The sequence below is a fragment of the Pinus tabuliformis genome, chromosome X (assembly GCF_031772625.1).
Source record: "Pinus tabuliformis cultivar Carrire ecotype Pingquan chromosome X, CPIR1, whole genome shotgun sequence".
NCBI lineage: Eukaryota > Viridiplantae > Streptophyta > Pinopsida > Pinales > Pinaceae > Pinus > Pinus tabuliformis.
The window spans coordinates 681,184,655-681,210,496 of NC_142308.1; the positions used below are offsets into that span (position 1 = coordinate 681,184,655).

At 37.9% G+C, this 25,842-nt stretch overlaps 1 protein-coding gene across 1 annotated transcript in view; it reads left to right on the plus strand.

Moving 5' to 3' along the window:
- Positions 1-25,842, plus strand: part of LOC149141813 (FK506-binding protein 2-like) — a 107,156-nt gene that overhangs the window by 25,644 nt on the left and 55,670 nt on the right. The window contains exons 2-3 of the mRNA XM_089446363.1: positions 11,566-11,612; positions 20,868-20,930. Coding sequence (XP_089302489.1) covers positions 11,566-11,612; positions 20,868-20,930 — 110 coding nt within the window. The remainder of the gene's footprint in view (positions 1-11,565; positions 11,613-20,867; positions 20,931-25,842) is intronic.

Here is a 25,842-nt window from a genome sequence, read left to right on the forward strand (position 1 = left end):
CACATCTCTTTATCCTAGTGGCTCGCTGAACTAACCATGCCTTACTATGCTTAACATGATTAACAATGCAACTCTAATTTAATTTAGGTGTGTTACCCCTCATATTTTTTGTTTGTTTGTTTTGTAGTGTATTAGTGACTTGCAAGACTAGCTTGTGGTCTAAGAAACTGCGACCCAAGGGCATCTAAATTGTCAAAATCACTTTGGGAATGCGCTCGGCTGAGGCCACACTAACTCTTAACATGGTTGGAATTTTTTTGTCTTCTCTTGACCATTGTAATATTTTGAACCTTGGTTGACTTATAGAACAAAACCCTCAAAATCCAATTGCACTAGCGGGAATTGACTTTTTTAAAAGGACATGGGGGTGGGATTTGATCCACTTATGTGTCCATGCTTCACAAGACCATTAATATAATCTCTTTGGGGTGTGTTAATCCTCATATTGAACGAGAGGTGAACTTGTGATTTTCATCACATAAACAAGATTTGAGGATAACATATAGGGTTGATGATGGACTCCAAGTATAAACTCTCTTTTGCTTGGAGGTGATGCATATTTGGGTTAAGTAGATTGATTATTATAGGTTTGATGATGGACATGAGGTATACACTTTCTCTTTTGCTTGGGGATGATGTGTTTTTGGGTAAAGTAGATTGATTATTATAGGGTTGATGATGGAATTGAGGTATACACTTTCTCTTTTGCTTGGAGATGATGCATTTTTGGGTTAAGTAGATTAATGATTATTGATCCTACTACCTCATCATGATGTTGCATGGGATGTTATGCATTCATTCGTGTATGATGGTTCTAGTCCCCAAGGGTTGGATAGTAGTACGATGGGATGGGAGTGGCTTATGTGGTGGGTTGTATTAGTGCTTAGTTCTCTCTTCAAGATTGCCTATCTTGGTTAAAGGAGCTAGGAGCTTATGGTTCCATTGACAATTGTGGGATGCTTCTTGGCACTTATGATGTTGATCCTAACATATGATTTTGACATATGGTGGAGTTTACTTGAAGATATTACTTGTAATGATGATGGTGAAAAGCTTTTACACTCCCTATTGGCACATATGAATGTGAGAAAGTCTATTATTATGAAGGGGCAACTCCCCCTTTTATTATCTCATACACTATCTCATCTACATTCTACTCATGTGATGAAGAGGGTGATGTCGTGGTGGCACATGTTCACAAAAAATCATACTTTAATGGGGCTGCCCACTCCTTGTTCATGTGGCTTGCAAAAAACATGAACTTTGCAAGTGAGGGTGCCATATGATGATGTCAACTGTGAAATCCTTTTATTGGATGAAAGTTATCGAGTGGAGCCCCCTTTGAATTAAGGATATAATTTAGCTGAGAGGTGCCTTGAGTCGAGAGGCTCATTCTACAATCCAATATGAGGGACATGTGTAAGTATGTCACATCCTCAAAAAAATAATAAAAATAATTTTCTCTCACGTCAGCCAAACAAAAAAAACAAAAAATAAATAACCATATAAAAACAATTAAAAATCTATTAACACAACAATTAACTCAATTGTTGATATTTCACTTTCACTCTTCAAGTAATAAATACAATATTTCAATGTCCATCTTAAATAATATAATAAAAACAATCTATTTCTCTTATAAATATCTCAATATAGAACTTAAATAAATTGTTTGAATATCCATATTAACTAATATATTTCAGTATGAACTTTTTCTCTCTACAGAAAGTGTGTGTTTATATATATATATTGATAAAATATCAAAATATACAATTTAAACAATGAAAAATTACCACTATAGATCTATATTAATCACATATTTACCAAGCACTAAAATGGATTAATTGACGTGTAAATATTTTTTCAAGTTTGAGATTTGATCCCTCTAGGCTCTTGGTAGATCCGTGGTTAAAATGCATCTATACTAGTTCTACAGCCCAGTGTGAAGGCGTATGTGTAAGTATGTCCGTCCCTCTTAAAATAAAAATAAAATATTCTCTAAATAGAAAAGCAATGTCAGCTATAATAAAAAAGAAAAAAATATATGCTATGCATTTTTAATTAGTTGTCCATATGACCTAATATCATGTAAAGTAATTAGAAGTAAAAAAAATATGTAAGATGTTTAAACCTTATGCTTTTCAAAAATATTTTAATACGTGATATCAACTTTATATATATCTATATATAGAAAAAAATGTTAAAAGAAAATATTTTAATGTCGTATAGAATAAAATATCCAATGTGAGTTATGAATAAAATATTTTAATATGAATTAATATAAAATGACTCAATACACATGTTATGTAATCTCTATAACATTCAAAAATGCAATTTAAACAATAAAAAATTACACATTGTTTTTTGCACTCTAAAATAAGTTTGCAACTAAAGAAATTTGATCCCTCTTGGCTCATGTTAGATCCGTGCTTTAGATGGATCTATGCTGGTATATAAAGGGGCCAATACATGTGCATATATGGAGGCATCATTATAAACCTTATTTGTCTTCATTTGGCTGTCATTCATATTGTAAATTATGAGGGGGTGATTCATATCAGATTCATTTATTACTGTGCTTATCTAGCATGCAGAGCTCCCTTTGACTTGAAGGGTCCGATATAATGGGTCCATGAGTGCATATACTAAGATTTGAGCTACCATCCATTGCATTCATTGGCCACGAACTAATGTTTCAACTTATACTGACCACACACATTAATTCTTAAGAGCATGGGTAATTACAATTCCAAACAATGCCACGACATATTGGACCATGTGGAACCCAACCACAATATGCCAAAGCTACAGGGATGAGGAACGATGTTTTAGATTATGGTTTTCACTCATTGGACTTTCTGCTCAGTTCACAGCCCAATGCATCCAAAGGAATCACTGGACGATTAAGCAATTAGTTTAGCCATGATAAAAGTCGGCTCAGGAATGTGGAACACAACCTAGGCAAGTGGGAAAATGTCCCAACTACTTGGAAAATGTCCTAGGCAACTGGGAAAATGTTCCAGGCAATTGGAAAACGCCCCAAGTGGTTGGAAAATATCTCAGGTAGGTATTAAATTGGCCTAGGCTGTAGTGCAGTCATCCATGTAAAAGGAATTCGACCAACAAGATATTAATTTGCCCAGGTGAAAGAAATTCTCCCCAAGCAAGATACTCAGTCGCTTAGGTGAAAGGAATTCAACCCAAGCAATATGAAATTTTCCATGCAATGTCTAAACACACCAAGGCATGTAAGAATTTGACTTAGAGTTAGGCAATATGAAGTCTGCCCCACAATGTCTAAAAATGCCAAAGCATGTAAGAATTCAATCAAGGTAATGTGAAATTCTCCCAACAATATCTAAAAATTCCTAAGCATGTAAGAAGCTGATCGATGTTGAAATTTTCTTGATGTCGGCAAAGTGCAAAATTGCTAATCCTATAGAAGATTGACGCTTCCTTCAACCCAACTCTATGGAATCCACACACAAACATATAGCCACAAGGATAAATCTCTCTATAACCAAACATCGACCTATGTGGTATACCCCTTTTTTTAAATATTTAAAAGGGCACATAAATAATTTATGGGCCAAAGAGGAGGGGGAACTACCTTTTCAAAACCACCAAGTTCAAAACCTTTCCAATATATATGTGTTTGTGTTGCATGCCAAATATGGAGTTAACCCTCCAAAGAGGAATACGACAAAGTCCCAACCTATGTGATGGAGGAGTATGTATATCATAATGGATATAAACAGGGGGGAAGGGAAGAATGCCATTTACTATAACCTAAAACTACCGGGCTCAAGACTTTACATACCATATATGTGTGTGGGCCAGTTAAGCCTTAGCACCTACACTTCCAATGAAGGCCACATGACCATATCCGTAATCTGGACTTCAGTCCTTGGCGATTTTGTTTGTTGAACAAATCTTTAGTGCTGGTGCTTCATACAACCATACCCCGTGACCAAAACTCCAGCCCCTGACGATTTAGTACTGTACTATTGACTCACCCTGACGGTTTTGTATCGAGTCCCCCTTTTTATTTCCGATGAAAAACTTCCAGGATGGTAATATTGCTTATCTCTGTCTATTCCAAGTTTGTCCTATTGTTTAAATGCTTGTCTTAGCCCTCTACCCCCTCAACGAACTTTGACTTTCGAGATGCCAAATTTAACTGTCAGTCGCCAAATCTATCTTCCATCAGTGGTCGCTAATATGTCTGTCCAAGCATTTTGGAATGTAGTCACTTAAAGAAATCTTCGGGTCAGATCCATACGGGACAGGAAATTCTTGACGGAACTCCAATTTTGTCTATGGTTTGTTGTCAAGTGACAACTCCTGGAACCAAAAAAACTAAGTCTTTCCTCTTGTTCTATTCCATAGAGAAAATTGGCCTTGTTCACCATTATATGATGAAATCTTGCATACTCAAGTAAACTAAATCACGACTCCTATTCTCTATTCTCAGTTAATTGGTTATGTCGCAGGATTTTACAACAATTATATGAAACTTTCATGCGCTCTCCTTCCATTAGTCAGAATCATTCATTGTGCTATTTGATCAATGATCAACAATGAAATATTTCACCCGATTGTGAAATCGCTTTGGCTCGTCCAAGGAATTTTAACCTTCTCTGCGCTAATTCTTGCACTCTTCAAAGACGCTCTCCCTCTTGACCTTTATTCTGATACACTTGCATTACTCTCAATTCAATATGTTTTACAAAGGTTCAAATTTACAAGGTAACATGCATTCCCAACAATCCTTTCAATACTCCAACAAAGTACTTTCTATTAATTAAAATCCATTGTACATAAATTACAAAAGACTTCTCCTTGGCCTAATCTCGCAATATTGGCTTGATTGTCTCTCTAATGGTCAATTGCCGAATGCCTATTTTGACTTACAAATTATACACACGGATCTTGAACTAGAATCTGTTCAGATCCACAAGTTTTTCAACTAGTAATCCCTAAGGATCCTCTAGATCCACAAAATCCTCACAAAATTTATTCTTAGCCTAAATCTCTCTAACCATCACAAATTCTCGAGATCTCTCCTTAGAAGCAGATCTGATTACACACCAATTACATTAATAATACAATCTTTATAGAATTCGCAAGAAACATAAGAATTAGAAACTAATTAAACCATTAGGGAACCAACTCCTTTGGTCTAACCAACATGTTTGAATTTTAAAGTTTGCTCCTGCATCACAACCTAGGTCTGGTCTATGACTTAGCTAAGCACATAAATGCACTAGAGATGCCCAACTATAAAGCACTTTGCACAACAGCATATAACAACAGAGAAATCAACAAAGTACACAAGAATTTTATGGCTCAAACACATTTCTTATTAGTCCATCAATAAGAAAATCACAAGGCTTCCATACCAGGGATCATGACCCTTTACAATCCCTATACAAATGCTAATATACAACAAAATACAAGTCTGTCTTTTGACTGATACAACTAGGGCTGAGGTCTAGTCCATCGGGCTCTCATCTGCCCATAAAATCAAAGAATATACAAATGCACTTCCTTGCTGTTGTTGTCCTTGGCAACCAACCCTTTCAGTCCACCTTTTTCCATAGAGATGAACTCCTCTAGACATCTTTCTAACTGATCTTCACAAGTAGACTCCTCCTTTAGCCCACTCAACAATACCAACCACTGATCAACCCTCCTTAGCAACCCATTTGTTGCTATCAACAACCTTGGTTTTCTTCCCTTGGGTTTTGTTTAGCCTTATCTAGGCATGTGTAGGCCTCAACCTACTTTCTAGCCACAATCCAACCCTCAACTAGGGCTCCAACCTGTCTTATATGCCTACGGCCTTGCCCTCCAACAGTGAGCCACTTGTATAAGTCCTTGAGGCCTGTTACCCACCATTTTGTGGGTGATATCCCTAGATTTTTTCTTTTTTTCTAGAAGATGGTCCTCAGTCGACATTCAACAACCCCTTGCAGCCACCAACTAGCTCGTTGTGCCACTTCTCCGCCACCTGAGCCAACCATGTGGCCCCTCACCCATCTGTCATGATTGTATGTTTGAAGGTGGGCCTCCCAAACCTAAAGGTATGCCTTGTCATTTGGTAATTGAGTATTGTTGTTTACTTATCATGGAAACTTTTGGGCATGGATTAATGGGGGGATTTAGCAGAAAGAGTGGGCTAGGTCTGTGCTCTTGTCCCCTAGACCTCTTTTGGATTTTAACCGTGGACCCTAGTCTCGTGGGATCTCTTTTACTTACCTTTGGGATTTAGAGATGGTAATTTATGGGAAACCCTGATTTTGGTTGCGTGGTCTTGCTTTCTCATCCACATATATCACTTCTCTTCCGCTCATTATAACCCCATTCACCATTCCTCCCACGTGGGTCCACTTTCCTCCATTGGGTCCACATAGGGTTAGCCTTCCCCTTCCCCTTATCCACACCTTAGGTCGGGCCTGGAACGATGCCTTGGAGGTTGATGCAGCTGAAAAGAAAAGTAAAAGCATAACTGACCACATTCAACAAGGAAATGTACCACAAAATGCAGAAGATGGCCTAGACAAACACATTTAGCACGTGGGCAAAAGCCAATGCATGAGCTCTACCCCATTCTCATGGCCATCACCCTGGTCCCTATAGGACCTAGATGGGTCTCTTTTATTATTCAGGAATCCAAGATTGTCGCAACCCCTAATGGGCAATGAACCGCCCCACCTCAAAGGGGGTATCCATTGCTATACCTTATATATCATGCTCTTACTCCTTGAGCTCTGAGCAATTAGCCAAAGAATAATCATCAAAGACTAAAGGCAAATGAAGAAAGGTGGACAAATCAAGGTCGGGGTGACTCATTAACCACAATTGCTCCCTCCTATACATCATATACTCAAGTGTGGACTTCCCCTTTATTAGCTACCGTTGTACCTTGGCATGTGACCCAGGATTGTCCCCTCCATCCCCTACTCTGTACCATCACTTTATTACGTGCTACCACCATTTGAAGGATGTACCTTGGACATATCATCCACTTTAAAAGTAGAAACCACCTAATAGGGCACTTGTTTACCTTGGACATATCATCCCCTTTAAAAGTAGAAACCACCTAATAGGGCACTTGTTTACCCCCTCTGGAGCTTGGAGACATTAGCACATGCCAAAGCCCACTATGGAAGGGCATGCCATTATGAAGTACCCACTTGTTTTCTAGGTTTGCAATCTTTTAAACTCAATTTCTTTAAATGACTTGTTGTACTGGAAGGCAAGGGGACGCATTGGATCTTATGTAGAATTACAAATGGTCTCCATTTTGGGTTTGGTCTCCCTATACGGGGTCCCAACCCTTCAAAGTGCTAGATTGGCACATATAGGGTGTGTGTAGAGAGCCATGGGCCTCCACAATAGTAGACAACATTCCATGGATCCCCAGAGATGTTTAGAGGTTGCTTGAGTTTCATCTGTTGGACGAAGAAGATGCACCTCGTTCACCATGCCCAGCTGGCCCCACAGTTGTATCATGCACTTTGCAGATGACCTAGGACTTGTATGCTGATGTGGCATCACTTACATTATCATTTGAGCCCTTATCGATGGTCTACATGCATTTTTGATCTACTTGGAGACCCATGATGTTGCTTGTGTACCCCCACACCCATTGGGAGCACCACAAGTTTATTATTTGGAGAACAAGGGGCCAACCCTTGTCCACTACTTTTGGGAGTCCTATTTCTCATTATGGCACCTATGGACTTCATCAAGTCTCTTAGAAGGCCCAACAACATGTATTATTGATCATTTAACCTCTTGAGAGACTTATTCTTTTGTTTATGAGCTAGTTTGGTGGCCTTGTCACCAAAAGTTAGTTATTTTGCACATTATTTTATTTTAGGGTCTAATGTAGGTCTAATTAGCTAAATGAAACTCATTAGAAGTGTTGTATAAATACAAGTGATGTGAATTCATTTTAGCATCATCACTTGGATTGGACTTGTACCTCTGTTGAGAATTTCGCTATCCTTCCTGGAGGACAAATTTTGGAGCATGGAATGAATTTTGATGTTTGGATTATTTTCTCTTATCTTGGAGCTTCTTGATTGGAAAATTCTTGATGGTTGGATATACTCTTAATACATGTAAGTACAATTTAATGCTATTTTCTTTTCTATTCTTGTCAAATACATTGTTGCTGAGATTTCGCTATACTAGGGCTAATTTACAACGTACATTTATGCGAAGTTGTGGAAATTCGGTTTCTAGATTGTGATGCTTCATGTATGGGCCATGTATTATGAATGAATGTTCCTAGAGATGCTTCTTCATTGAAATTCATCTTGATAAGCCATCGATCTTGCAAAACGAAGTATAGATTTCTTGAAGCTACTTTTGCTGCTGCCCTAATGCTGTGCGAAGTTGTCTTTGAGGCCTCCTTGACATAGAAAATTCAATGTCTATAGTCATAATTACTCTTAACTTTAAATTTCCCCTAAGGATTAGGCACTGGTCCACCATAAGGTGATCACCTAAGTCACCTGACACGGGGATTCAGGATTCGTAGGATATGGGGATTCCAGTGTCGGATTCGGACACGTTGACCCCTCAGATATATATATATATATATATATATGAAAACTTAGATATTTCTTGCACAAATTCTCATTAATGATACAAATTCATTGATTTCAAATATAGATCTTCATTTAGATGTTAGTTTTATTGTTTACAAAGTAAGTTAGTAACATTATAGCATGCATAGTACATACAAAATTCAAATATTTGCATAAACCCGCACAAACCTCATAAACCCTCATAAACCTCATAAACCCTCACAAACCTCATAAACCCTCCCTCATAAACCCTCACAAACCTCATAAACCTCATAAACCCTCACTTTTTTGGGATTCGAATCCCAAAATCGGGACACGATGTGTCCTAACGGGACACAACCGGGATTCGATGGTGTCCTGTTAGGACACGTGGTGTCCCATTTTAGGATTCGAATTCCCATCGAATCGTGTCGGATTCGTGGGATTCGAACATGTGGCCTGTTTTGGACGAATCCGATTTCATATGTGATCACCTTAAAAACCTATTTTCCTCTCCCCTCTCCTCTTCTCTAGGTCTAGTGCTCTAAGTCACCTAGGGCATCAATTATCTCACAATCTAGGCATCCAAATACTTCAATTTTTTGTCCACAACTGCGCTGGTGTGTCCTCAAGAAGCCCTCCAAATTTTGTGAGATTCCCACAGTGGGATCTTGAAATATCACAAGCCCTAGCTCAAAGACCAATTCTTGCCCTTGGTTTCCCTTAGGCTAGAAACCTCATTGGGATCCTTGAATTGCCTTTTATTGAAAATTCATTCTTTAATCCCTTTCCCCTCCTTAATTAGGTCAAGCATATCTTTGGTTGCTAAATCCTATGCCCTTGACCTAACCTCCGGTCCACTTGGTCCCGTGTGGTCCCATGCACTATCAAGGTTAATTCTTCAAAGATCACCTGGAACCCAAGTTTCCACAAGAATTATAGGGCTTGGGGATCTCCTTTATAAGCCACATACTCAAAACCTAACCCTTGAAATTCTCCCCACGCCCTTCCTTGAGAGCCTTTCATCTTGTCTTCCAAGACAAACAAGCTACATATTTGAGCCTCTCTTGTGAATAGGGTTCCAGGATCACCCCTTGCCCTATCATTGGTCCATCCATTTCGTGATCTTTATCATAACGGGTCTCCTCCCATTGGTGAAAGTCTGTAAAGAGTATGGAGCCTTAGCCGGGGTGAGAGTGGGCTATCGCTCCATTGTTGCCCTTAGCCTAGTAGAAGCCCTTCAAGGATCCCTTTTTAGGACCCTTGCTAGTTTGAGTGGTAACAAAGCCCTCAACCTTTCTTAACAGCCCTGTGGTCAACATTTCAACCTGAACAAACCCTTGGCCAGGCCTAACCACGCTGAGGCCCTCACAAAAACAATCCTTCAACATATCAACGAGACTTCTCGAGGCCCACGACCCTCTCCTGGCTATCTTTCAGTCCTCCAATCTTCCTTGGTCTTCAAAACAGAAAGATACCTCAACTCGGCCTTCTCATGCTAGTTGTCGCTCCTCCAAGGTCTGCGGCTTTTCTAGGGCTAATCTTTTACATAAATGAAGTCTCATCTCACTTGTATCTTGGCTTATCCTTTGGCCTATATTTATATCTCTCCAATAAGTGACTTAGGAGCCCTTTTTATCCTTCAAGAGACCCCACTATACAAATTAGGATATAAAATTCATTATTTGGGTTCTAAGCCCACTCCTTTGGGTCAAGACCCCCAAAATTTGGGTACTTTGTCCACAAACTCATCTTTTTGTGGGTTTTCTCCTCACAAGCCTAGCACCCAAGGTTTGTGGGAGTACCTCCCAAGCTACCCAAATTTCAACAATCCAGGCAAGGAGAAAATAAACCAGACAACTAAGATTGCAGACCGTAGGGGAATTTGAGCGTCTAGGAAAGGTTAATTCACCCAACAGCCATTATTGAACCAAATTAGATACTCCTACAGAGGTGCAACTGCTCTGAGATGACAACCGTTGATCTCTGGGCCTGGAAATGCATCCTATTTTGCTAGCAATAGAGCTGTTTTACATTCTATTAGACAAGGAATAACATTAATGAAGTAAATTCACAAGTATATTCACATATTTCATTTACACTCTCACTATTCACTGGCAGCCATTAAACCAGAACTAAAAGATGAATACATAGAGCACAATCTCATAAAAATCTGAATAATTTAAGACACAATGGACACCATATTTTTCCGAGAAAATTAAAATGGAAAACTAACTTTGAATGGGGCTTAGTTTGATCATTTTGGCAATCTCTGGTACAATGCTTTCATGGCTTTGTTTGCCTCTTCCTCTCTTATTGATGAGAGAAATAGGGAGAGATAGGGGGTAAGAAGAAGGCCAACAGCCATGACCCTTCACTCATATTCCTCCGCCTTCTCTCTCATTCAATTTTCTTATTTCATTTTATTTCTCTATTTTTCCCTCATTCTCAGTTTTGTCTTATTCGAATTTCACATTTACAGTGCTTTACATTCTTTTCTGACCTTCATAAATTGCTAGCTTAATCTTGTACGTACCATGTCTTACACCCATTCATTCGTTCAAATCCTTTCAGATCAATAGCTTGATGAAGGATACATGTAATTATGAAAAAGTTTAATTTCTACTAGTACTCATTTAAAATTAACTTTATTTTTGTATCTTGATGTGTCTTTTACCATAATATTAGCCTTTGGGGTCATGATTTCTGTTCATTATTATACATATTTTTGCTTGAACTGTGCCATATTTATTGTACACTTGATCCTTAGGTAGTGCCCATCATTTTCTGGATTCTCTCTTATTCATTTATGCATTCTACGTATCCTCATGAACAAGATTTGGATGTACCTCCATTATATATTAAATGATGTGTAGGATATACTTCCATGATTATAGTCATACACATGCACAAAGAGAGGGAGAGAGAGTGTGTGGCAGTTTTTGATTGATTTTCTTAACAACTGAAATTCTTGTTATTGCAGTGGTTGCTAAGAAGAGTGATGTCTCAGAGCTACAAATTGGAGTGAAGGTAAATTTCATTTCTTTCACAATCATTTTCAATAAAAAGGAATCAACACGTCCAAAGAAAAAAATGACAAGATAAAATGCCTTTGACTTGTTTGAATCAAGGGAAAATAAAATCATGACACTAATGGTAGGTTTGGGTGTTTATGTTTGCTTTCTCTGAGTGAGTTGGGGAAGCTTCCCTAATTGCATAGCCATTTTGTTAGATCATATTTTTGAAATACAAATCTTCTTTTGTCATGATTTCTTAGGAGCACTACTAAATTGGGTTTTTGAGATATGAGTCTTTACTAGAACAAGTAGTCTATTTTTAGTTGTTATTGGCAATTGCATGGGAAGTGAAAGGGGGCAATTAATTGTGAATATTGTGACAAAATGTTCTTTCTTTGTGGATAACATACAGGAAAATTATCTTCCTTTAAAATTGATGATTTTGGTTTCCTAATAATATTGAAATACACTCATGTAAATGGTTGTCTTATGTACATAATAAGTTGGTTTGTACTTTTTGATTGCACCATTCCATGGGTTTACTTGTACTTATAGGCGATACCTTTCTTATAATCTGTTGGTCACATTAGCAAATCAAAAAACAATGCATAGGAAAAGATTTCTTTATGATAGATATATTATGAAGGTCTATCGGTATCCATATGGGTAGTAAACATCATAAAAACTTACAAGCATATTGTAAGGTCGCACACCCACTATCATTCGAGTTAAGCGCTTCTACAGCTTAACCTTGACCTTCTCCATTGTTTCCCTTGTATTTTAAACAGGTTATTGATGAAATACCTTAAAACCTGGTAGGAGTTAATTAGACAGATCCTTGGGGCTTCATTATAAGTGGCCATGATTACAAGTTGATGTCATACATGTTATGGTGTTGGCAATGAAGTCCTCACCAAATGTAAAACATTTATCTTGTATTTTTCAAGTCATTGAGGATATCCTATATGCTTAGCAAAAAAGAAAATATTCAGTCAAGGGCATGTTCTTTGACAAGGATTAAACTGTTTTCATGCTAGAAGAGTAATTGTAATAATAATGGAAAAGGGTTGCCTTAAGTATAGTAGAATAGCTATGCACTTTAGGATGACAAGCAAACCCAGAAAATTGATAATAATGATTCAATCTGGAACCAGAGTGTTGACTTGAGACATAGGGAACTTATGGTGATTGTAACTGTTGTTAAACACCTCATATTTAGGGCATATTTTCTGGAAGTTTTTCCTGCATTTTCCTTTGCATAATTGAGTTGTCACCTCATCAACTGTAGCAGTTAATCATTGAGCTATAATAATGGTGTAAATTGAAGAATTACTAGCAAATCAATAGCATTTTGTAAGATGATGGTGCTTTTCTACTTATCTATGTTTTTTATATTTGCATACAGGTGCCATGATCCTTATTTTTGGCCCTAGAAATTAGCTTCCTTTGCTAAAGTTCTCATTCTCTTGTTTATGAAGAGAATATTGTGTTTGATGATGGAAGTTGTTGTGTTTCTTGTAAGGGTTATCTTATCGATTGGTTGTATGTTGGAACCTCTTGCGATTAGTGTTTTGGTTATTGCTTTCATTCTTTTGTAATATTGGATTGTTTTGGTTATACAGTGAAGATTTGTCAATCATCTAGATCAACCCTTTCTTAAGCAACTACAAGTTGGGTAATTATGTTTTATTGTAAACTCGTTTGTATGATTGACAAATCTTCACTGTAAACTTGTTCTCTCACCTTACTAGGGGGGTTAGTCTTTGACCCTATTCCAATGGGACCTCCCTGAGGCCTTAGGGTTATAGGAGAGGCACTACTTAGGAAACTTGTATTGAAGTAGCATGTCCATAACCATTCCATACTTACCACTCTTCACCCATCCCTTGATTGCACATCCATCCTTTGGCTTTGCTATTATTGGTTCATTAAGATTGGCACCCTCATAATGCATATCCTCATCCTTGTGTTTGGGCCAAAAACTTTGCTTGTAGGTTGATGTGACTAAAAGAAAGGTAAAAGCATTAAATGGACACAATGAAAGGAAAAGAAAAAATGTAAAAGATGGCTGAGACAATAACTAGTACGTGGGCATCACTCTGTTCCTGAGCACTTGGTGCTCCATCACATAAGGAACCCTTGCATGTCCCAACCTTGACGAGCGAGAAGTTGACTCATCATTGAGGGGTAAATCAATGCTATACCATTAAAAACAAGCTTGGACACCTAAGCTATGCTCCTTATTAAAGCATTATCAAAACAGAGTAAAAGGCACACCGAGGGGCGAAAAAAGCAGGCTAAGGAATGGGGTAACTTATGCCTCCACGATTGCTCCCTCCATACATCTATACACTCAGGATGACAAACCTCCATAAGCTAGTCCCATGATGATGGCACCTTGCCATGAAGCATTTCCCCTCCATTGCCACACTGTCACAAACACCTATGAATTGAAGGGTTGACATTGGACATGTCACCTTCCCTTAGTGGCTAGAAGCACCTAATAGGGTTTACCACCTAGCCATCCCTAACGAGGTAGTGAATACTTTTACTGGACTTGGTCTAGTTTTATATTTGAAGGTGATCCCAATTTGAAGTCTTATTATTCCCTTAACAATTAAGTATGGTCCACTATGATGCATCTATGTTCATTTTCTCTAATGAATGGTAACTTTCACTTGAGTTTGAGATAGTTTTGCCAGGTGGTCTTTCATATAGTAGCAAAGGCCTTGAGAGTACATTCCATGCCTATACTACACATGATTTCCTAGGCCGTGCCATACTTCTAGAGAGCAGTGATGATCTTGTAGATGCATCGTTGCCCCTTTATAGCAAAGTGTTGAGCTCACTTTGCTTGGCGTTGGAGATTCTTGATGATGTATTCAATGGACCCAAATGCCCCCATGTCGGCCTTGACATTGTTTGATGGGCATGACTTGATCCAGAGTTTAGATATATTCATTAATATGTTGAGTTATTATCAATTTTGTGTTGAGGCTCGTCTAGTTGACCACGTTAACTCTCCATTTTGGACCCCTCATTGTAGGGTTCCAATAGTGTAAATGATCAACACTATTCTTGTAGAACTTCATTGAATGTTAATTCTTTCAAACATTGTTTGAAGCATCATGTTTTGGGTTTTTGATTTTGATTTGGTAACACTAGGGATGTTGGGACTCAATCGAAACTTTTCATTTATTAGGGGCTTGATGTTCTTGCCATGGTTTGGGAGGTTCATACCATTGTTGCATGTAAAGAATGGCCATGGTATCTTAAGGGCTACTACAAATTCCCTTTTGATGTCTTTTGAGAGGTTGAATAGTAAAATTCCTTTAGTTTACTTTTATATGCGTTCAAGAGATGACAAAAACTACTTGTAAGGGAATTGGTTCATTAACAAGTAGATATATCTATATTAGTGGTATTAGAGCTCAAGAAAATAGCTACGCCCATCCCTAGCATAATTGTCCAAAAATTGGATGACCAACCCACATATATAATATGCCTTAAGTCAGAGAAGGCGAAGGCAATCTCAAGTAATAGTTGAGATGCAAAGCAGTTAATTAGAAAGATAAAATCGCAATTCAAGGCAAAGGTTAGATCCTAATATGTTGTAAGTTTACTTACATATGGAATCTAACTCAATCTACACTTGATGAAATCCTACGTAAGAAGCTCACCAAGGTCGCATTCTTGGACTAGGATGTAAGAGAGAATTGAGCATCTGTTTAGGCATGGCTAAGGTCAATAAAATGCTATCTTTAGTTACATTACAAGTACCTCTAATAGTGTTACATTTCTGAGGCAAACTAAAGAATCGTAGAATAATGTGGAAATAATTGTCGAATCCAAATTCTATAATCTTTTAGTATGTTGGGATGATATCCAAATCAGGGATACTACAATTTTTTAGGATGGGGTTTCTCATGCTCTAAATTTGCATTGCCAAAATGAGTCCATGATGGGAGCATTGTTGGGAGTGCACTCTCGATTTATTATTGCTCTTGGCCACTGTTGAATTCAATCGCTAAAGTGTTGCTTCAATCATGCTCTACCTATGATATTGATAATCACCTCCAACTTGCTCGTTGTGATGCTCTTGGAAAAGTCAAATGCTCTCTCACATAAGGTAGGGTTGGCATCTTTTTAATTTTTAATTTTTGATAATGTAGACCCATAGGCAGGTCCCATGATTTAGGCTAAACACACCCATGAAAGTAAAACTCTTCTTCGTTGTTCTCTTTCATCATCTCATTCATTTTTGACTAGGGTTTTGCTTGTTTGAAGTGCACAACTTGGCCATTTTGCTGGTTTTCGAGGAAGCAAACTTTGTCACCATTTGGAGGTGTGCTTGAAGGTTGCCATTGTTAGATTTTACTATGGTAATAGTTGGAGAGTTGAAGAAGGGAAAAGCCCATTTTGTTACTTACGTTGTTTGTTTGTGGATTTGTTCTCCTCTCCTACACTTTTCCATTCATTCACCCTCATACTATTGTAGGTTTTAAATCTAAGACGAAAAAGTTTTTCAGGTGGTGTATGCTTCCTTTTTTTATTTTCATGGTGTTGGTAGGGAACAAGCATGTTGGGGAAGAAGAGGACAACAATTGTAGTGACTATTATGTACATAAAATGACGCTGTTGTGGCCAGAGGCACTCTACAACCTAGTGTGGGGGAGATATTGTGTCTGTAAATGAGTGTAAACATTTAAATGTCAGCGCAATATGGGAGATATTTTGTAGTGTACATACAATGAAGCATTATATTAAAAAATAATAATAATAAAACATAATGTGAAATTATCATTATGTTGGCTTATTTAGAGATGTGAAATTTATATAACTAGCACTATTGAAAAGTGTAGCGAGAGAAGGTCTTCTCTAGTGTGTGCCTTGGATATAAAGACCTTGAATTGTTCTTTGGAGATAGACTTCAGTTGTGGTGAGTTAATTTCCAGTTTATGGGAATAATCATCACGAGTTCATGCGTAGAGTTGGAGCTCCAGTTAAAGAGGAGTCTTCTTCAGTTAACTATAGGATAGATGGCAGTTTGAATTTAGAAAAGGACGAGTTGGGAACTTAAGTCCTTGATTGAAGGAGGACGAGTTATAAGTTCAACTGATGATTTGGAGAAGAGAACTAGTTCGAGTTAGTTAACTAGTAAGTCACAACTCAACCTCCAAATTTGTAACTTGCCTATTATAGTGTGGAAAAAATTTATAAAGGAAGGACGAAAGGCACAAGTTGTTCAATTTTTTGTGCACAAAGGTTTGTGTGATAATATAGAGATCACGAGTTTGTGAGAGAGCCTTGATTGTGGAGAACACAAGAATTGTGTCCTAAGAAATAGGAGGCACAAGTGTGCTAGGATTTAGGAGCAGGTCGTGTGTAGAGAAAAGGAGTTGGGTCCTAAGATTTAGGAGGTAAGAAGTGCACAAGGATATAGGGATTTTCCCTATAAAATAGGAGCTGATATGCACAAGAGAATAGGGGCTGATGTGTGCTAGGAAATATGGAGCTAGTGTGCAAGGATTAAGGAGCCTCTAGTGCGCTGAGATCAAGCAGAAGTGAGTAGGTTTTGTAGAGCAAGTGAGGGAGGCAACAAAGGAACAATTGTGTGTTAGAGGACTGAGATCAAGCAAAATCTAGGCCAACCAAGATCAACTGTATCAATTGAGATTTGTGTGAGAAGCAGAATGCTTTCTCAAGAGAGACAAATTGCTTTGTAATAGATCCAGTGCTCAAGAACAATCAATAAAATAGCCACACCAAGCAAGCAAGTTTTCTTTGTTAGGTTTCCTGATGAAATAAATGTGTCAATTTGTGCATATATGGTAGTTAATAATACACACACTATAGAACTTATGAATTTAATGTATTGTTAAAAGCTACATTCATAAAGACAAAATTTCAACTTTACATGAATGGTCACCACAAGGCCTATAAATGTAAGACCATTTTTCATTATAAAACATCATTCATTTTTTCCCTTGATGAGGTGTTATGCCCAATGAGTGGCAAGGCGCATGCAAAGGAGGGTGAGGTGGTGGATGAGCATGGAGATGTGGGAAGTGTGACATATGAGGTTGAGGTTCATCAAGTGATTGAGGGGCTCAGCTAGTACAGGCTCCCTTGATGGTCACCTCCGCTGCAGTTGAAGTATGTCTCCATATCTAGATATGAGCATGTAGATGATGGCCATTAATAGCCTGTACGAGGGAGAATGCTAATCCAATTGGCATCATGGGCAGTTGCATGGGGAATAAGTTTGTTTCTAGATCTCGGGGCACAAATTGAACTTAGGGTTCTAGGTAATGGTATGTGACGCATGTGGAATAAGATATAATTTTAGCATGCAGCCAGTTCTGATATCGATAAAGCTTGCATAGAAGATATCAATTTGAAGGTTCAATGACCATGGGAGGGCACCGCATGGCTTGCATTCTAACAGTTCTTAAGGTTGGATTTTGGACCTAGAAAATTCTAGGACTCTAGAGGCGAGGTGTTTTAGAGTATCGAGGAAATGTATTGGACTATGAAAGTTATGGTAACTCAGGCCATGACTCTAGAGTGGGTTTGAGAGGTTGTGCAGCTTTGACAACAACTCTCGCTTTTTGAGGGTAAATTCCAAGCTTGCATTCAAAAAAAAAAAAAGCTCATGCCATACAAAATTTTCAAGTATCAAACTTTGAGACAACCAATATAAATTGATGTTGGAATGTCCTAAATAATAATATGTTTAACATAGTGTCCCAAATTTTTGACTCTAGCACATTTGAATACAAAATTGCATGGCTTCTAATATGAAATAAATAACCAAAGGGGGAAAATGCCTCAACTCATGCTTGTAACTGTTTGTAATGTTCAGGTCTGCAAAGCCACGGAGTTAACACTATTTTGACTTGGAAATTTACAGACTGAATTTTATTTAATAAAAGGTAGCTGCTGTACGGACCTGTGTTTTGGCTTGGCTTGATCACAATTTTTAAATATTTCTTATCTCTTGTAACAGTACCTTCTGAGAGTTACCTACAGCAGATGTCCTTTTTGGCTTGGAGATCAATCTACAGGTCCGGAAATGAAACTGAAAATGACTGCTTGCCTGGATTGACATTCTGTAATGACCAATATAATCTCCAACAATATTACTCAGCTTGACACATTCTTCTTGTACTCTGGTGACTGGTCTATGGTTACAGCTTACAAGTGTTTCATGCATTTTTGCCTGGCCTTTGTTCAGTTCCTGGATTCCATAATCCAACATGCTCTTTTGTTTTTGTTTTGTTTTGTTTTTTTTATTGGTTGGTTTTTGGCATATACCAGTGACAGCGATCATGGGCTCCAGTCTTCTCACAAATAAATTCAATACTGGTGGCTGATTCATCCTATGCTCAACCAATCTTCTCACCAGATTTGGCTCTTGAAAACAGACCACTGCAAACCCTTCTGCTATTGCATGTGATGAAATGACCTTATGGCAAGGTGAGCTTATGTACTATGTGGCTCTGATACCAATTGAAGAATTATTATTGCCAGTAATAATGGAGCATAGCCAAAATTTAACAATAGTGCAGACTAGCAAAATCTTATTCATTATCAAGGCATTTATACGCAAATGATAGTTGTCTCATGAAATAACTATCACTTATAAGTTATAATCATTCAATACACACCCCTTAAATTCTCTTACCAATAATTATCTCAATCTCAAGTTATCTCTGCAAGATATCTGCACTTTAACAACTTTAACAATTCCTCTGAATCTAACGACAACACAAATGAATCATTTAATATATGTAGAGTGGAGATCCGATAAAATTGAGGGACCACTTTAATTGAACAGTCAAGAAAGGGAATAGAATCCTAAGAGAAATATTAATCAGAATGTTATCAACCTTTGAATAGATTTTTGGTTGCGAAGATAAAAAATCTATTAATTAAAAAGATTATGTCAAGGTTTTCTTGAAGGTTACAGCTTCATTACATATGTTGCCAAAGCTCACTATAATAGTGAAGATAAAGACAATTCTCACACACTTTACTGGATGCTGTTTCTTGAGCTCACGACTTCCATGTTTAGAAGACATTCTAGGTTAACAGGACACATGGAAGTAATATTGGGGTAAAAAAAAGGTCGGGATTCATTTAAGGTGCGATCTTCTGCTCAGGATCTGTTTCAGCATAGTAAGTATCCGTTCCCAAGTTGGATTCTAGCCAGATCCTGGTGGATCAGGATGTGATCCGTGGATCCACAGTTCCAGCACCCAGGAAGGAAGGATCTGGTAAAGTAGCTTAATTCTATTAACAGTGAACACTTTATTAGCTTATAGTTGGTCACTTTACATGGATGTAACCTTTATTGTACACTAATGTTACCTTTATTTAACTTTGACTTCTATTATTGTAGTGTTAATACTCCAACATATGGCAATGGGAAATTAGTGTACATTGTATACAATTTCTGATATGGGATGTGGGACAAGGTCTACCTGTATTCCAAGTAATTCATAAAGTGCCTGACAAGCTATCGGGTGTCCTTTTAATGGCCTCACTACCCATGAGATTATTGCCAGTGTTCTTTTAGAAAATGTTAATCAATTTCAACATCCATGATTTCAATTTGTTGTCCAGTAGCAACAACAGTATTCTCCACTGTTACTGCATTACCATTTGGTTAGGCACTGGGGTAGCATTACCAATTAATGAATTTTTTATCTCTAGGACCTTTTCAATTTTATGCCATTGTCAAATTATCAAAATCTTGAATGTTTTTGTTCATGCCTAGGGAGTGGTTGAAGTTTCTGCAAGACAAATTATTTTTCCCTAGATATACCCATCTTGTCACAGATTTTTTTGGATATTCTCTATCCCAGTGTGGGAGATACTAGAGGTTGACAGTCAATGGTAGCTGGCAATCTTGCAGATTCCAAGCTAGAATGTTATGTGCGAGTATAAAATGGTACATCAAGTTGCTTTCTCAATAGAGGGCAAGTTGTGATGAAGTAATGGTGTCTGTCAGGCCTAAATTTTATTTACCACCATCATATGTGTTTTCTATTTGGACAATGACTACCATGATCGGATTTCTGCTGCTTGGAAGATGCGTAAAGATAACAGTGTATGCTTTCATGTAGAAACGTTAAGGATTATATAGATTCCTCCAACTATTACTTATTACTTTCTAGCTGTCATGGAAACAAACATATTGGATATTCTAATTTTCTATTAGTTTACGAATTTCGTGTCTTATATGGGGTATTGTTTGGTGCAGCACAAACCAAAATCATGTGATATTCAAGCCCATAAAGGTGATAGAATCAAGGTGCACTATCGGGTATGTGCAAATCCACCTCTAAATATTGGTAAAGTCAAAATAGCTGAGAATAACATCATTAATTGATTTCTCATTCTTTGTTCCTTTGTGTTCTCCTGTAGTCTAATATATATGAATCTGAATCCTAGTACATTAAACTGCTGATTTGTATCATCTGCAACTAGTTTGCAAAGCTGCAATTGTTTATACATGGAGAGAATTAATCTGCAGAAATCAATCTTTAAGACACTGGCAGGGCATGCCTCACACTGGTTCTTTTCTTGTACCTGTCTTGGAGAAATAGTTTTCAATGTTCCTAACAAGACAGAATGACTGACTGATTCACTGGATGTGAATTGCTTGTTTCATTAGTCCTAACAAATAAAATAAAAAATAGAAATACTGTTTTTTAATCTATTGACTGTTAAATCCATTGGGACAATGGATATTTTGGTTCATTCAATGCAGGATGTCATGGTTTTGTTTCCCAAAGAAAAGATCTTTGTAACTTTGGGAAGAGAAAAGTCATACATGAGGCTGTCCATCAACTGGACTAGCTGTATCACCTTTCAAAAACTCTACAGGCCAAAAGTCTGAGCCTCCTAAGACCCTTTACGAAAGTAACTGATCCTCCTTGGCCCCTTGCCTTTTCTGTTCATTCTTTTCTTGTAATGAATTCCCTTTACAAAATTGTACATCTATCCCATGACAAGGACACAAAAATACCTACGAAAAATGGACAAAAACATTACGGATGAAATTACATGGCCTCACATTCCTCATCTATGAACTCATAGACTCCAAAAGAACTAGCTGGGAGAAGGAGAGTTTCCTTTGAAAACTCACTTGGTTTCTGATTACATTCTCTAAGAATGTGGATGAAAGATATCCACTGGAAAGATTGAACCAGAATGAGAATCTCCTGAAGCAACCCTTTTAAACTAACATTTTCTTAAATTTCCATGAAACTCTGCAACTAATTAGCTGAATAACTGAAAACTGAAACCTAGTTTACTTTCACCAAGATACAGAGTCTCTCAACAATTCATAGCAGCGGAATGTAAACACAGAGATAAAAACACATCGCACAAATTGACATGCTTAATTTTTTTCAAGAAACCCAAAAGGGAAAATCTGGTTGCTTGATGTGGTATTTTATTGATTGTTCTGGAAGCAATCAAATCTATTACAAAGCAATCTGTCTGTCTTGAGAAAACGTTCTACTTCTCTCACAAATCTCAGCTGATATGGTTGGTCTTGATTACTTCTTGATCTCGGCCCTCTAGCTTGCAACCAATCCTCTGCTGCCTCCTTGACTTGCTCTACAAACCCGGTTCTGTTGCTCGATCCTGCTCCTCCTTCCTTGCGCACTTGGTAGCCCTGTTCCCTTGCACTAATCCCCTATTTCCTAGCACACATCAGGTCCTATTTTGTTAAATTATGGTATGTTTTATGCTTAGAGCAATTTACTTCAATTTCTTCTTATTAGCCCAATGTCAATTCACAGTTTAGCAATCACATTAACATAAAGTAAAACGCTGATAGAACATAAATAAATTGACAGAAGACAAGCCAAGACAAGAGACACCAGATGTGGCAGCTAGCCAGGGACAAACCCCAATGTGGGGAAACCCTTTGATCAATTCTTCTATATTCTTCAATAATTCAGCAGAGAGAGAGAGATAGTACAATATCACAAATCTGTGATTTTATATCAGCAATAATATATCAGCAATCGCAAGTCAAAGCTAGTCAAACAGCTCTAATTTGACCTTAAGTCAACTTTGAAGAACTCGGTCTTCAACAGCAAACATCAACAGCCCAAAACAGCCCTCAGTCAATGGTCAAACAGCAGTCAACAAATTAGCAGCCTGCGGTCAGCCCTAACCAGCCGCTGGTCAACGCAGCACCCAAACAACAATCTGCAGATCAGATATGGTCAACGCTTGGGTCAACGCATTCCTAGCAACCTGCACCTTGGTCAATGCAGCCCAGAAAAAGTCAATGCTGCCCAGAAAGTCAACACTGCCCTAGAAACAGAAATATCGTCCTCCTTCTAGCACGTGTGAGAGAGACTGCTCCTACGCTGGCCCAATAAGATTAGGAGAGAGAAGATGAAGAGATGAGTGATGGTGTAATGAGGCACAATGTCTTCTTCCTTTATATGCAACGTTGAGGTTTAGCTGGGGTGTGCCACACACTTTATCTTGCTGGCCGACCTTGACAAATTGTCAAGAAATACAAATAAATTCATATCTCCATGAATACATGTTGGAATCGGATGATCGTTAGATCAATCCTACACCTCTCGACGAGAGGAATCCAAGAAAAATATCAGCTGCCATAAATAAGACGACCCACATGGAGCTTGACCCTAGTTGCCAATTTTAACATATTTTCTAGCGCACTTGTGCCCTATTTCTTAGCGCACTTTCTGCTTCCTATTCTTTAGGCCCTGGGTGCTATTCACTGTGCACAAGCAACCTCCTAAGATCTAGTGCACTTGTGATCTTCCAAAACTTAGCACACAATATCTATGCTCTCCACCAGTGTTACTTGGGAGCGGGAGCGAAAGCGAAAGCGGGAGCCGGAGCGAAAACGGAGCGGGAGCGACATTTTTAGAAGCTCCCGGTTTGGGAGCGAATCCCAGAGCGTCTTTTATATAATATATATATTTTATATATTTTGATATATATATGTCAACAAAAACATGTAGAATATTGAATTAGATATAAATAACATAAAAAAACGTAGATTGAAACATATAACAACAATCATCTAGAAGTTATAATCTTCATCAACCACGTCCACAAGTTAGTAACATAGTAACATACAACATATTGAGTCTCATGATTCATCAATCTTAAAGTTTCAAGCTTTCAAAATTCAATATATAACATTTATCATCATTGATCACCAAAGTTGTACTTGTAAGCTAAGTGTAACCATTACAACAAATAATATCTAACATGAAATGAAATGAAACAACTTTCAACTTTCATGAAGCATCATATTCATAATTCATTGCTAATGAGTTATAATTGTCAACTTCAAACTTAAATTGTCATATATTGTTTAAACAAATATCATAATAAATATGAAAGAGTCAATAGTTATAAAAGCTACTAGAAACTGGAAAAGAGAAGTAAATCTATTATCTATTTCTTATGCTTGGGCCTCTTGCCACCACGAGAAATGTCTAATTTTTTAGTCTTGTTGGAAAATCAGGATCTGCTTCATTAATATCACCCTTTAAGCATTAATATCCAGAGGTATCTTTGTCATTACCTTTGTATTTGTATCGGGATCTTTGTCATGAATATCACCCTCTAAGCATTAACATAAGATAGAAAAAGCATAGCATGTCAAGTCAAGATTTTGTTTAAGTGATGCGTACATTTTTAGGAGGGTCATGATAGAGGAGTTCGACAACCAATGTCACTAACTTCAAGGTACATAGAGGGATTGGTGCTCTTGATTAAATACGAGTTCCATACCCTAATACATGACAAAATTCAATGGAAACATTGCAATCCCCCAATCCTGAAATCCTGAAAAACTGATAAGTCTGCTGGATGTTGAATGAAATCTAAAATTCTACTTTCTCCATATGAAATCCAATGAGGCCGGAACCACTCTCAAACATCCTGAGTCATTTCATGGTAATGTTAAAAATTTAAGTAAAAGAATGAAATCCTTTTACTTTAAGAATTTAACATTACCATGAATAGCATATCAATACTAGGGCCTAGACTTGATCATTAAGTTGCCCCACTAAAAAATTATTTGTTTCTTTAAAAAAAATTGCATTTCGAACATTACTACCAAAAAAAATTGCAAAAAAGGCAAAACGCTCCCGAAAAGGTAGGGAGCGAAATTTTTTTTAGGGAGCGCGCTCCCGAAATTGCTCCCGCCCGGAGCGCGGATTGGGAGTGGGATCAGGGGGGGGGGCGCTCCCATGCAACACTGCTCTCCACAATTAAGTGTTCTCTCAAAAACTTGTGAGCTGTCTTGTCACAAACCTTTGTGCACAAAACAATTGAATTCTTTGTGCCTCTTCGTCCTCCTCTTTATAGGTCCAATTCAAACCAAGGATTCAGCCTCTCTTGTGAGACTGGTATGTTTCCTTGTCACACTGCCTTCAGTCCCGTAACCTATTTGCTCATGCATGTACTCTTACTGGCTCAATTTCTGAGTGAAGAACACATCCACCTTCAGCATAAACACTCAGTAAATGCCATGTCAAGGGTCTCATTCATATAACCAATGCTAATCGTTCCATTCACCAGATGAACTCATCCAGGCCAATGAGGGAAACACGGCTCAGTCAAACAATAGGAAGCTCAGCCTCAAGATTACAGACTCGATCACGATTCACAGTCATAAATGGAGAATCTCATCCTTCCTTACACAGTGAAAATTGTGTTTAGAACTTTAGTGAGAGCTTGGATCTGTTCCTTTACTCCTATACAACTTTAGGTGGCCACAGAATGGTAACTAGTTGAACCCTGTATTACAGTTCAGCCTCAGAAAGGTGACGTTTTAGCTTCACGAGGGCTTCGGCCTGCTTCACATAATTACTCCTTTTGCTACAGGGTGATTTTCAAAGGATTAGGCCTTAGGAAAGTGTGACCCTGATCCAAGAATACTTCGCTGTCTCAGGCTTACGATCTGCTCATAAATTTAGCATCAGAAATTTTGACTAGCTTCAAGTTTATTTTGCTGCCTTAAGAACTTCAAACTGACCTTGAATTAACCTCAGACTTCGTCCAGATTCAGGAAGCTTGATTTGACTTGCTGCTCCTTAGTTAGAGAATTGCCTATGCCAGAACAAGGTAAAAAAAATAGAAAATAGAACTAACTAGGGTGGAATCTTTCACCACCAAAATTAGTAGGAGAGATGGGGTTTTAAAACCCTCAGAGCTACGGCTGA